The following is a 12992-nucleotide window of genomic DNA, read 5'->3' as shown; positions in this document are numbered from 1 at the left end:
TGTATATGTGATGAGAGGAGATGAGGATGTGCTAGTAAGAAAAGCAGTGGATATGGAAAGAGGAGGACTAAGGCCCTGGAAATCATACTTAAGGGCATCGACAAAGACCTAACCAGATTAAAATCTAGGTGGAAGTACACAAGGCATATGGCAAAAACCCAATTCACAGCTCATCACAGAAGAGGATAAGGGGTTGTTAACACATTAGGGAGGATGTTGATGGTGGTAGTGATTACTGAAGTCAAAGCTTACGATGCTGGATGGAGTATATTGGCTTTGATGATGACACACTGACAGACAAACCATTGTTTGTCAGAGCTTTTGATCATGTTGCATTTATGGGAGGGCATTCTTCACATTCAGTTGAAGTGTTGTTACCAACATTGGTAACCAGTCTCCAGTAACAGGCCACTTTTCATGGGTTTGCTTAGGTTATGGCTATTGGAATGAAGTAGGCATCTAAGATACAGTACATGAATTACTGTGGTAGTATACAAAAGTACATCAGTGTTTGCATCCAAACTTGGAACAAATATGGAAGCTTGAGAGAAACAATTATCAGAGGAACTTGCATTGCTTTTATCTATTAAGTGATTCTCATCCTGGTTAGTTGGTTATTTCAAGTGTTACAGTGCCTCTAAAATATGTCTTTTTGGAGTATAAATGTTAAGGAAAGTTATGTATACTGCACAAATATAGTTGTAGCAAATCCAGGTAAATAAAGCAGCAGCACACTCCTAAAATAACCAAATTCACAAAAATACTAATTTTTGTGTCCCCCATGACAGCTGCACCAAAATTTAAACAGGAACAATAATGCTATAAGTCACACAGGAATTATAAGACTATAATGTATGCAGAACAGCTCAAATCAATTGAAGTAAATATTAAACACATCCATCTCAAACCAGATGCCAGATGGAATGAAAAAGTAAGAACTACAGTAAGTGAGGCAGAAGGTTCTCCACAGTAAAGGCTGTCACCTAGTTTCTTGCTATCACTCTACTAGTTTATACTTTCTTCCATATAATTTTTTGTAATGTATTTTACATATTGATCTTCTTTAGCTTATTTTACCATAGAAATGTTGTGTTATATTGGTGCACTCGATAGTAGATCCCAATTCATTTGTATGCAGAACAAAGCACAGATGTCATACCCTGCTAAAATTTCTCTGTCTGCTGTTCAGGTAGAAACCATTAATTGTTGATTGTGAATCATAGGTCTAATAAGAATTATTCTTTGCAATGCTTCCATTAATTTACTGTGAAATATTCATATGATGAAGTATTATTAGTGCTGAATTACTTTTAAAAATGCTGTATGAAATGAATATAAAAACAAACCTTTTGGATTGCTTGAAATCAGATTGAATTTACATCTTCAAACATTTGTATTCATATTTGATAAGTTAGCTGCTTTTTATGGTTCATAACTTGAGGATGTGCTAGTGTGTGATTAATTTGCATTAGTAAATTTCACTTCATCTTTAAGACTGGAATGACAATCCTGTTAAGATGCAGATTGTGGTGTTATTGTATGGTTATTTTTATGAATTGTATTCCCCATGGGCAGTACCATATACAGTACATTGCACTTTGCATGGTGTAATGTTGATGCTACTTAATGTTCTTCATATCAACCCTTAAGCTGTCAGTTTCCTCAGTGAGAGAGTTTTGGGAAATGACTCGGTAGTCTTGTTCAGTTACTTTGTAATCTCTAATATTATTTCTATCTTTTTTCGTCCCAGGTATGAATATTCCCATGTATGCTGCCATTAAGCGTTGCACTCCTCTGGTAAGCTTGATTTTGTCTGTGACATATCTTAAAAAGCCAATGCCATCCTTAGTATTGATATCATCGGTACTAACTGTTACCATTGGCTGCTTTATCGCTGGTGAGTAGTCATTGTCAACATATTCGCTTTTGTTGCTCTTTAACATGCATAGTGTTGATTTGCATTCATTAGGTGATCATCCAAGGCAGCTTATTGGCCAAAAATACAGTACAAGTATTACAGTAAACCCCCCCCCCCATATTCGTGGTCTCACTATTCGCGGACTCACGTATTCGCGGATTTCTCTGTGGAATGTATCTACCCATTATTCGTGGAAAATTCGCCCATTTGCGGTATTTTCCACTGAGAAATATTCACTAATTACTGTATTTTCATATCATTTTCATGACTTAATGCACTTTTTGTGATAAAACTATTAAAATACTCAGGTATAAGCATTTTTAGAGGGTTTTTTTTGTGTTTAAACTGTCAAAATAGGAGTTCTAAGTGTTTTTAGTATGGTTCTAAGTATTTGTGGATTATAGCTATTCGCAGGGGGGGTTGCGGTACGCTTCCCCTGCGAATACGGGGGTTTTACTGTAATAACTTTTGCATTCATCAGATTTTATGCTTTTGTATTTTTATACTAAATAAGTCTTATTTTATTTACCTCCTTTGTAGACATGTAGGTTCAAATTACTTTTAGTCTTTCATTGAGAGACAATTTGTGATGCCAAAAATGTATCTGATATAATTAAGTTTTTATAACATGAAACATGTTTTTCATGCAAACCCATCAGTCATAAAGAGTACTTATAAGTAGTCTAAAAGTCCTTAGTCACCTGCAATCTTATGTCTTGCAGACAGGAGTGAAAGATGCCAGAGTGACCATCGAATAGAATGGTTTCATAAAAGTAACTTACCAAGTAATTACATAGCTAACGTTTCTATTCACACGGCAGCCTTTTTAAAAAGTCACAGTGGTGCTTCTATTGTTTTTGTGTAGGTGACAGGTCCCGCCCACTATCAGAGCACTCAGGGAAACAACTGGCAGGTAAGCTCAATTTTGTTTCTGCCAGCTCATCGTACACGTCGGCACCATTGCAGTAGCTTTTTTCACGGTTTTCACTTGTATTTTGGTGATGTACAGTTGCATTGTTTCAGTAGCCAACAAGTTTTTGTCAGCTTATTAGCTTTTTTGATAGTCTAGTTTTTTTTATAAAATTATGTCTGATTCCAGCACTTCTAGTTTTTGCTATTGCAGCAAAGGGTGTAAAACTAGATTAACAAAATCTTGTTATGATCCTCATTCAGTATGCAGAAAAAATAGAGGGCAAGAATGTAGTAAGGAGAGAACTTGGATGAGATGCGGTGGAAAGTGTTTAAATTGCACTTAGATAGATTAAATTAGAGAGGGATAGGAAGAGGAAAGCGGCTTGTAGAGCCGAGAGATGGTCACTTAGCTTAGAAACTACTCCTAAACCTAGTTTAGTAGCTAGTCCTGCTCTTCCTTCTACTCCTTTTCCTGCTTTTTTCCTAACACTGGCCCTCCTACTATTCATCCACCTACTCCTGTGCATGGCTCCCTTGCTTCCGACCCTAATACCGTTGCCTGTCTCAAATCTAGGTGTGATAAGAAGATAGGTCTTGTAGTTAGTACAGTGGCAGAATTGGGACAGTCACTGCAAGTGATTATGGATGAAGTGTTCACTAAAAAAATGATGAGTGACAGTGTTGTAGAAGTGGAGGAGGTGGCTACTCGTCTCGTTGGTTCTCCTAGACGAAGGTCCCTGTCATACTCCCCTGAACCTGGGAGAAGACATACCGGAAGTCCAAGGGAGGCTGAGGGTGTTTGCCCGCGGTTAGTCACCCCCTCAGTTGAGGCTGTTGCACAACCTCAGGTGTCGACAGACAGCAATTGGAAAGGTGTCTCTGGAGGTGCATCAGTTGTCTTCCAGTTCTGATGATTTCAGCGTGGACAGGAGGTACCGGAAACAATACCTAGATTCTTCAATACCGCTTAAGTGCTCTTCAGATGATGTGGGTCGCCATTCGGATCCCCTTTCCGTTAAGTGGTATAAGAAGGCCGGTACCAGTCCACAGCCCTTGTAGTTATGCGATGGACACTTCTGTCCCTGCCAATGTTCAGCATTTTACTTTATGGGACAGTCCAGAGGCCTTCTCACCTGAGCGCCTTCACCGGCCTTCCAAGTGCCCAGCGCCTACTCATAGGCGCCCAACGTCAGTGTCCACCGAGCGCCAGGCGCCAATTCTTCAGTACCTGACACTCACCTCTGAGCACCAAGCGCCTGCTCCCAGATGTGTTTCTTCTCTTCAGTCTGCTCAGAGACCACGGTTTCTGTCACCTTCAGATCAAGATGAACCGTTGTTGGCTCCGATTAAGCGACAGTTAGCTGAATCATGAGCTTGCTGAAGAAAGCTCCCTCCGCTTCCAAGACTTTCCATGATGCTATCCTGTCCCCAGTCTCCTCAGAAGAGGAAAAAGTCTATCAAGAACCTGCTCCTCTTTCTTCCTATGCAGCTCTGCTACAGTATCTGTTGGCGAATTTCCCTACCTTTTTTGCCCCAGCTGCCCTGGTCTCGCCTGCATTGACTTTTTTGATGAGGAACCAACTGGACAACCGGACTAGACTCCCCAAGGCGGTACTTTCTTTGTCCTCCAAGAAGTCTCTCAAGGAGATTGGAGATTGGCTTTCAGCTAAAAGGGAGCAAGGGAGCTTCTTTTGCCTTTCTTCCCTCTTGCTTAGTTTGTAGGAGGTATTTATCGTACGTCACCAGGGAAGCTCCTTCTTTGGGAGTTGCTGCCTCCTCCCAAGGGGACTTCTCTGGCCTTGTCGACTCTTCTCGACGTTCTGCATTCTCGTTGGCGAAGATAATGTTTTCATCAGCAGAACTAGATCACCTTGTTGAGGATCTTTCAAGGTTTTTGAAGTTTTTAGCTTTCTTGACCGGACAGTGGGAACAATGGCTAAGAAGACTGAGATCTTCCAAGATTTATTGGGAGACATTGCCTTTGACTGGCTAGGAGTCTTGTCCAGTGCAGACAGGGCTATTAGAGATGGCTCTCTAGAGCTTTCCAGTCTATGTATTCATATTCACATTGGGAGTACTTAAGGAGAGAGCTCTGGTGCTCCTGTACTACTAAGGAAGTCACACAGACACAGAAATCGGCCCTGTTATTTTCTCCTCTGGACAAACTTCACGTCTTCCCGCAGGACACTGTTAAGGAAATTGTGTCCGACCTTCAGAAGAAGTCGATGCAAGATCTGTTGGCTCAGTCCTCCAAGTGTCCCAAGGATTCACCTGCCTTTGCACCCAAGATGACCTCTCTCCCCTCCAGCAGCAACCCTTTTGTGGAGGTAGACCCAGATCTTGGTGTAGGACCTGTTCCAATGTTCATTTCACGGCAAGGTCCATTAAGAAGTGCTCAGCCAATACAGTGCCCAAAAAGTGAAAGCAAAGTCCTTCATGTGCCAGTAGGAGTCAGACTCCTGGAGTTTTGTGAAAAGTGGCTGATCAGAGGAGCAGAGCCGTGGATCATCAAGGCTCTGAAGGAGGGCTACACCATCCCGTTCCTGGAAAGCCCACCATTAGTCAGAAAGACATTCAGCCCTTTTAAAAGAAGTTTCCTCCCTCCTCCAAAAGAAGGCAATAGAGGAAGTCAAGAACACCAACACAGAGGGCTTTTACAAAAGTCTCTGTGGTTCCAAAGACATTTGGAGGCTGGAGACCAGTCCTAAATGTAAGTGCTCTCAATCATTTTGTCCAGAAGACGAAATTCAAGATGTAGACAAACCATTCAGTCCTTTCATCCATTCACCAGGGTGACTGGATGGATAACGTGCTAGGGCATGCAGGACATACTTCTTCCACATTCCATCCATCAGACTCAGGAAGTATCTAAGGTTCATTTTTCAGGAAAAGTATATCCAGTTCCAGGCCTTTTGCTTTATTTTTCTGATGGTCCCTCAAGCGTTCACTTGAGTCCTCGCTCCTCTCTCAAAACAGCTCCACTTGATAGGGATCAACATGGCTCTGTATCTGGCGACTGGCTGCTTAGATCCCTGTCAAAGGAAAAGTGCATGAAGGACTTCCTCAAGGTTTTGCTTCTTACCAATGAAATGGGCCTTCTTACCAATTGACAGAAGTCTCAGTTGACCTCATCCCAAGAGATCCTCTATTTGGGGATGAAACTCGACTTTCTGACTTTTTGGGCTCTTCCGTCTTCCAAGAAAATTTCCAGCTGCCTTCAGATGGTACACAGGTTTACAGCCCTTTCCTCTTGCTTGGCTCAACAATGGATGAGCCTGCTGGGGATGTTGGCATACATAGAGATGTTTGTCAAACTGGGCAGACTGCTTATGAGAGTTCTCCAATTCTATCTACAGGCCACCTGGGACAGGAAAACACAGCCAGACACTTACGTGTTTACAATCACCCCGGAGATCAAAGCAGACCTGCAATGGTGGCTGTCCGAAGAAAAAGTGTCAGAAGGGAAGTCCCTTCAATTTCTGAACCCCGACCTAGACTTTTACTCAGACGCCTCGGACTTAGGCTGGGGAGCTCTTTTGGGGAATCAGAAAGTATCTGGCACGTGGACCCCAGAGCAACAAAGTCTACATATAAATGTCAGAGAACTGAAAGCGGTTCACCTAGACCTTCAGTTTTTCTCGACCGTGGTCCTCAACAAGACAGTGGTAGCCCATGTGGACAATACCATGGCCTTAGCACATTCCAGAAACAAGGCGGCACTCATTCCTTTTCTCTCTGCCAGGCAGCAAGAGACCTACTCCTGTGGGCAGATCAAAATCAAGTGACTCTGGTTACCTGGTTTATCCAGGGGGAATTGAATGTTTTTGTGGGTGAACTGAGCCTTCGGAAGCAGGTCCATCCCACTGAATGGATATTGGATCCTCTGGTCTGTCTAGATCTTTCAAAACTGTGGGGCAAATCACATTAGATCTGTTTGCTACCTCCAAGAACCATCGCCTTCTTCCTTTTTGCTCTCCAGTCCCAGATCCTCTTGCATGGGCAACAGATGCCATACTGCAAGACTGGTCCAATCTGGATCTGTATGCTTTTCCACCCGTCAGCATGACCAGGTAGGTGATAAACAAATTTCATGCCCACCGCAACGCAACTATGACCCTCATAGCCCTGTTTTGGCCCCTGAAGGAATGGTTCCCAGACCTTCTTCGGGTATTGGTGGATTTTCCAAGACTTCTGCCCCAAAAACTGTCTTTACTCAAACAACCCCACTTCAAAAGACACCACCAAGGGTTGTCCGCTCTTGCCCCGACAGGCTTCAGACTGTCCGCAAGCTTGCCAGAGTGAAAGGCTTTTCAAGGGGGGCTGCAGAAGCTATTGCAAGATGCAGGCAAAAGTCTTCTAGCCTCATCTACCAGGCCAAGTGGGCATTCTCTCGGCGATGGTGCCTCAGGCACAACGTCTCTTCTTCTGAGACATCTGCAATGCAGATTGCTGATTTCCTCCTATATCAGGAATTCTAGGAATTTGTCTTCCTCTACCATGAAGGAGGTATCGAGCTATGCTTAGCTCAGTTTTTAAACATAGAGGCCTGGATCTTTCGTCAAACTTGGACATTAACGACCTGATCAAGTCTTTTGATACGTCAAAGCAGAAGAAGGACAATCTGGTTTCTTGGAACCTGGATGTAGTCTTGAAGTGGCTGACAGGTCCTGCTTTTAAATGCCATCATTCCACCTCTCTTAGGAACCTCACTCGTAAGACACTCTTCCTCTTTCCATTAGCTGCTGCTAAACTCATTAGTGAAATTCAAGCCATCATTAAAAGGGTAGGTTTTCCCGAAGGGATGCAGTTTGCTCCTTTACCCTAGGTTTTTTGGCCAAGAACAAGGACCCGTCCAAGCCCTGCCCTTGTTCTTTTACCATTAAGAATTTAATGAACCTCTTTGGCTCTGAGGAAGAAGAGAGAGTAGGACAGAAAATATCAGAGGTCCATCCAGTAACCTCTGGTGTTCAGTTAAGAACCCTTCTTGTCCTATGTCTAAGAACGCTTTGTTCTTCTTCCTGATAGACTTGATTTCGGAGGCACATTCACAAATCCAGGAAGGCATGTTGCTTACTTTTAAAGTGAAAGCTCATGAAGTCAGAACAGTAGCTACCCCTAGGTTTTTTCAGGCATAGTATGTCCGGGATAAATACAAAGCGAACACTCCGAGTGCTTAAACCGCCTTTACTGCTGGGGTTTCATGTCTAAGTATGGCGGTTTCCTAATGGGTAAAATGACCAAAATGTTTTTAACTGTGAACGATGTAGTCCAGGAGAAACCTCCTGTCACCTGCCTTGACATATTGGTTTGGCTATACTGTACAGTAATATAAGATGACTTTGAGTGTTTTGGGATGGTTGGGGTATATTTTTGTTTGAACTATCAAATTAGGCAGTGAACTGTTAAAATAGGCAGTTATATCATTTTACAGTAGTTTAAGGGGTACAGGGTATAAATATACCTGTATTTTATAGCAAAAACACACATTCACATATATATACAACGAAATATTGGAGGTTCTTTTATAGCGGGTAGGCTTGGACTCTTTAATCCATCATCTTCAGAACCTAGGGTGAACATTGTTTTGATGTTGTGAATTATTTTAAACTTATGCTTCGAAAATACATTTCAAGTAATTTTGTAATAGCTATTTGAGCCTCACAGTTTCTCTTATTTAATCATGGAAAAAACACTTCATGACACTACATCTCTTCCTTTATGTAGACAGATGGTATGCTCTTTGTGAAAATTGGAACTAGTGGGCCAACCACTGATTATAACTGTTGAATACTGTTCATTATTCTTATATATTTACAGTAAATACCCAGACTTTCCATGCGATCAAGTTGCTCATTATTCAGACACGCTAACTTTTCATTGGAACCTAACTAATTGTCACGCAGGTTTTTCTGAGACACGCGAACATTTACGAATACTGAGAAACCTGCAAAGTGTTTGTTTAATTTTTTAATGTAATTTATAAGTTTTCAAGCTTTGCGTATAAATTAAATAACAAAATAATAAAAGCACTCTCTCTCTTTACTGAGATGAGAGAATTTTTATGGTACATGTATATGCTTATTTGTTTTGTATAATGAATAAATTGTTTACCTAATAAGTACTGTACTAATTTTCAAATAATAATAATAATAATAATAATAATAATAATAATAATAATATAACTGTAATTACAAAATTTGTATGTGATACGTGTTTTAAACAAACAAATATCTTTCCCTCATCTTCTGTGAAGAAGCTCAAAGGCAAAGCTGTCAGAGACATGTCAATTTAACATGAGAAGAAGGGGAAGTGTTGCTGATTAGCGGGTCAAAGGTTTCTCTATCTCTCATACTCACACACTCCTATATTTTTACGTCAGCCATTTATTTCTTTTTTTTAAGGGTAATGTATTAAGCTAACTTTTAAATGAAATTACAGTAACTTTAGTTTCATTTAAAAGTTAGTTTAATACTTTGGGAGCATGATTAGGGTCATATTTAGTGTTTAAATTCTAGAAATAAACATTTATTAGCATTTTTAAGGACAGAAGTACCAACTTGATGAAATTCACCTTATGTGAGCGGTCTGAACCTAACCTTGCGTAAATTTGGGTTATGTCTGTATATATCTTGGGTTCAGTTTCTTGAGACTTTCAGATAATTGTGTGCATGGCCTTGATTGAGTAAACAACAGTTGGTTTGTTTAAGGAGAAATTTGGCAGTTTATGAAGGATGTTTTTTTCTGTGAATACAATAAAGATTAATTTGCTGTGGAACATGGCCTTTATTTTTCTTCTATTTTCAGGTATGAGTGACCCATCATTTAATGGATTTGCATATTTGATGGGTGCGTTAAGTGTTATATCACAAGCATCATACCTCATTCTTGTTCAGCAGTGTGGCGAAAATAAACTCAAACCTTTGCATATTCTGCATCTGAACAGTTGTATATCTGTTGTTCCATTTTTTATTCTTGCTTGTGTTCTTGGTGAGATGACAAAAGTTCAGAAACATCCACATTTACAAGGTGAGTAACAATTAAGATGTTTTTCAGTTCTACAGTAACAAACAGGATTGAAAATGTAAGCACCATATCTATAGTGACAGCTATGTAAGCAGTTTATTTTTATGTAAGTAACTTACTGTAATTACATAGCAGCTGTGGTTTGTTTATTATTCGCAGCTTAAATTCAAATTTCACGGGAGCGATACCGATGTTCTGTATAGGTGACTAGTCTCCCCCCCTACAGAGATATTTAGGAACAACTTAGCAGAGAATTCTCAGTCTGTTTCTGCGACGTCTGGTGTTAATATCATTTGTCGGCAGCAGCTTTTCTTTTTCGCCGGTTATTTAACCGGACTTCGGTCTTCAAGCCAAAAGTTGAGTAGCTTCAGCCGAAAGCTTTCAGGATGAGTTTTCCCTTGTTTTTTTGTTACTAAATGGAGTCTAGTATATCAATTGTTTGCTTTTACTGTACAGTGAAAATTGCAGTTAATTGTTTAACTACTTTGCTGAGTGGCGTACTATAATGTAAACATTGTTTCGTTGTTGAACCGATATTTACGTTCGCTACTGAACTGAATTTTTCAGTTCTACAGTAGTGAATTGACAATCTTTGGTTTTACTCACCTTGACGACGAGTAATGTAATAACATAAAGTGTTGCCAAGTAACTTGATAAAGTAACCTTTGCATTTGCCACCATATTTATCGAGTAGTGTAATAAAACGTAAACATTGCATTCACTACAGGACCAATAATGATATACTATATCTCCATAAATCTCAAATAATGTTTGCTAGCTGAGATTTGTCTGTATGATGGTATTTTGCATACTTCAAGAATTAATTAAAATCATCTTATTACACATTTCTTTGCAGAGAACTGAAAAAATGTAAGGGCAGAATGTACAGTAGTAAGGAGAGAATTGTGCTTATTTTGGTTGCGCTGGACTTTTGGAAGAATTGACGTTCATGACAGCTGAGGATCAGCTCCGAACTCCCAGGAGCGCTCACTCAGCTCCCGATTTCTTAGCTTATGAACTACTAGCTCGTTTGGCGCCCAGTTGCTTGGCGCCATCTGCACCTGGGAGCACCCAGCTCCCGGCAAAGTGCCCAGTGAGATCCAAGCGATCAGGGGGATTTGAGCGCCCAGTGGATCCGAGCGCCCAGTGGATCCGAGCGCCCAGTGGATCCGAGCGCCCGGTGGATCCGAGCACCCAGCAGATCCGAGTGCCCAGCAGATCCGAGTGCCCAGCAGATCCGAGCGCCCAGCAGATCCAAGTGGCCCAGGGATCCAAGTGTAGTCTGGTGCTTACCCTCCCAAAACCAAGTTTTCTCTCCTACTACTAGCCCTGTAATTTTTTCTTCTTGCTCCTGCACCTAGCTCCCTTGCTTCCTTCCCATGCCATTGCCAGTCTTGTGTCTGGGTTAACAGAAGTTAATCTTGGAATAGCGAATTGTTGTGCAGTGGAGGAGGTGTCTACTCATCCATCTGATGCTCCTAGACGGAAAGTCCCAGTCAAACTCCCCTAAACCTGGGAGGAGGCATGCTAGAAGTCCAAGGGAGGTTGAGGGTTACACATGGGTAGTCGCCCCCTCAGTCGAGCCTGTTGCCGGTCCCAGGTGTCGACAGAAAGGCATTTTACTGGATGAGTGGTGGAGGATGTGGCTATCTGGCCCTATCGGATCTCCTAACCCAGTCCCTGTCAGGCTACCCTAAACCTGGGAGGAATCATACTGTTGGTCCATGGGGTCCGAAGGGGTTTTTGCCCCCGGGTAGTTGCCCCTCAGTCGATCCTTCTGTCCTCAGGTCTTGACGGACAGCCTTTGAAAAGGTGTCCATAGGGATGTGCTTTCTTTGTCCTCTAGTGATACGGATCCCAGTGTGAACAGTGTCCATAGGGATGTGCTTTCTTTGTCCTCTAGTGATACGGATCCCAGTGTGAACAGTTACGGATCCCAATGTGGACGAGGCATTAAGGGTGCTGTTCCAGGATCCCAGTGTGGACAGATGTGGATCCCAGCGTAGGCAAGGGGTGTTGATGGTGTTTTTCGGACGTATCTTGGCCTTTGAAGAGGCATATCTTCCAGATGTGGAGCACCAGTAATTGGCACCAAATGCTCTTTCAATCTGAGTACCCAGCAGTGTCAGAGTGGACAGAGTCCAAGCGCCCAAATTGGTTTTCGAGCGTCTACCTGTATCCCAGTGTCCGAGTGTCCAGTGGGATCCGAGCATCCACTGGGATCAAAGCATCCAGAGTGATCTGATGGCTTCAAGTGTCCAGTGGGATCTGTTGGATCCAAGTGGCCAGTAGGATCTGATGGATCCAAGTGTCCAGTAGGATCTAATGGATCCAAGTATACTGTGGATCTGATGGATCCAAGTATCCAGTGGGATCTGATGGATCCAAGTGTCTCGTGGGATCTGATGGATCCAAGTGTCCAGTGGGATCTGATGGATCCAAGTGTCTGCTGGGATCCGATGGATCCAAGCACTCAATGGGATCCGAGGGATCCAAGTGTACAGTGGGATCTAAGGGATCCAAGCATGTAATGGAATCCAAGGGATCCGAGCACCAACTTGCTGTGTCCGACGCCGGTTCTTCTTTGGTTTGGCGCCTGAATTTTAAGAACATGCTGTTGTCCTGTCTTGCACACCAGTTCCCATTGAGCAGGGACCAAGTCTTCCTCTGGACAAGACTTCTGGGTCAGAGTTGTTGAATTGCTGTAGGAAGCTCCCTCAGTGAGCTATTTCCTAGTCATCCAAGCATCTGTGAAGGTTGGAAAATTGGCTTTCGTTTAAAAGGAGCAAGACAAGTGTCTTTTGTCTTCCCTCACTCTAGTGTCTTGTCGGATCTGGACTTTCCTGTCAAGATTGTTGGAAGTCGTAATTTTCTGGACTGATCAGGAGCACTGGTCAGAGTCCTCCTGTTGACTTTCAGCATCTCTCGGATTTTCGAGTTTTTTCCATCTGCCAAGAATCTGTTTTCAGACAGCCCGAGAGTTTTATCCTCTTTCCCCTCTTTGTGCCCGGGACATTAGTGGTGAGCCTACTCTAGCTCTGGCGCCCATGAGATGTTGGCCAGATTGGACAGACCTAAATGTGTTCTCGGATTTTACTTCAGTTCCAGGGTTTCAGGCGAAGACTGAACGCCTTAAGCT

The 12992-nt window shown here is 42.3% G+C and overlaps 1 protein-coding gene across 8 annotated transcripts in view; it reads left to right on the top strand.

The window, feature by feature from the left end:
- Positions 1–12992, top strand: part of LOC136837494 (uncharacterized) — a 214960-nt gene that overhangs the window by 160839 nt on the left and 41129 nt on the right. For all 8 annotated transcript variants that reach the window (XR_010852712.1, XR_010852720.1, XR_010852721.1 and 5 more), the window contains 2 exons: positions 1751–1897; positions 9635–9856. Coding sequence is in view for 2 of the 8 variants with exons in the window: in XM_067102455.1 (XP_066958556.1) it covers positions 1751–1897; positions 9635–9856 (369 nt within the window). In the remaining 6 variants the exon portion in view is untranslated. The remainder of the gene's footprint in view (positions 1–1750; positions 1898–9634; positions 9857–12992) is intronic.

The sequence above is a fragment of the Macrobrachium rosenbergii genome, chromosome 1 (assembly GCF_040412425.1).
Source record: "Macrobrachium rosenbergii isolate ZJJX-2024 chromosome 1, ASM4041242v1, whole genome shotgun sequence".
Lineage (NCBI taxonomy): Eukaryota > Metazoa > Arthropoda > Malacostraca > Decapoda > Palaemonidae > Macrobrachium > Macrobrachium rosenbergii.
This window is presented reverse-complemented; position numbering and strand designations above follow the sequence as displayed.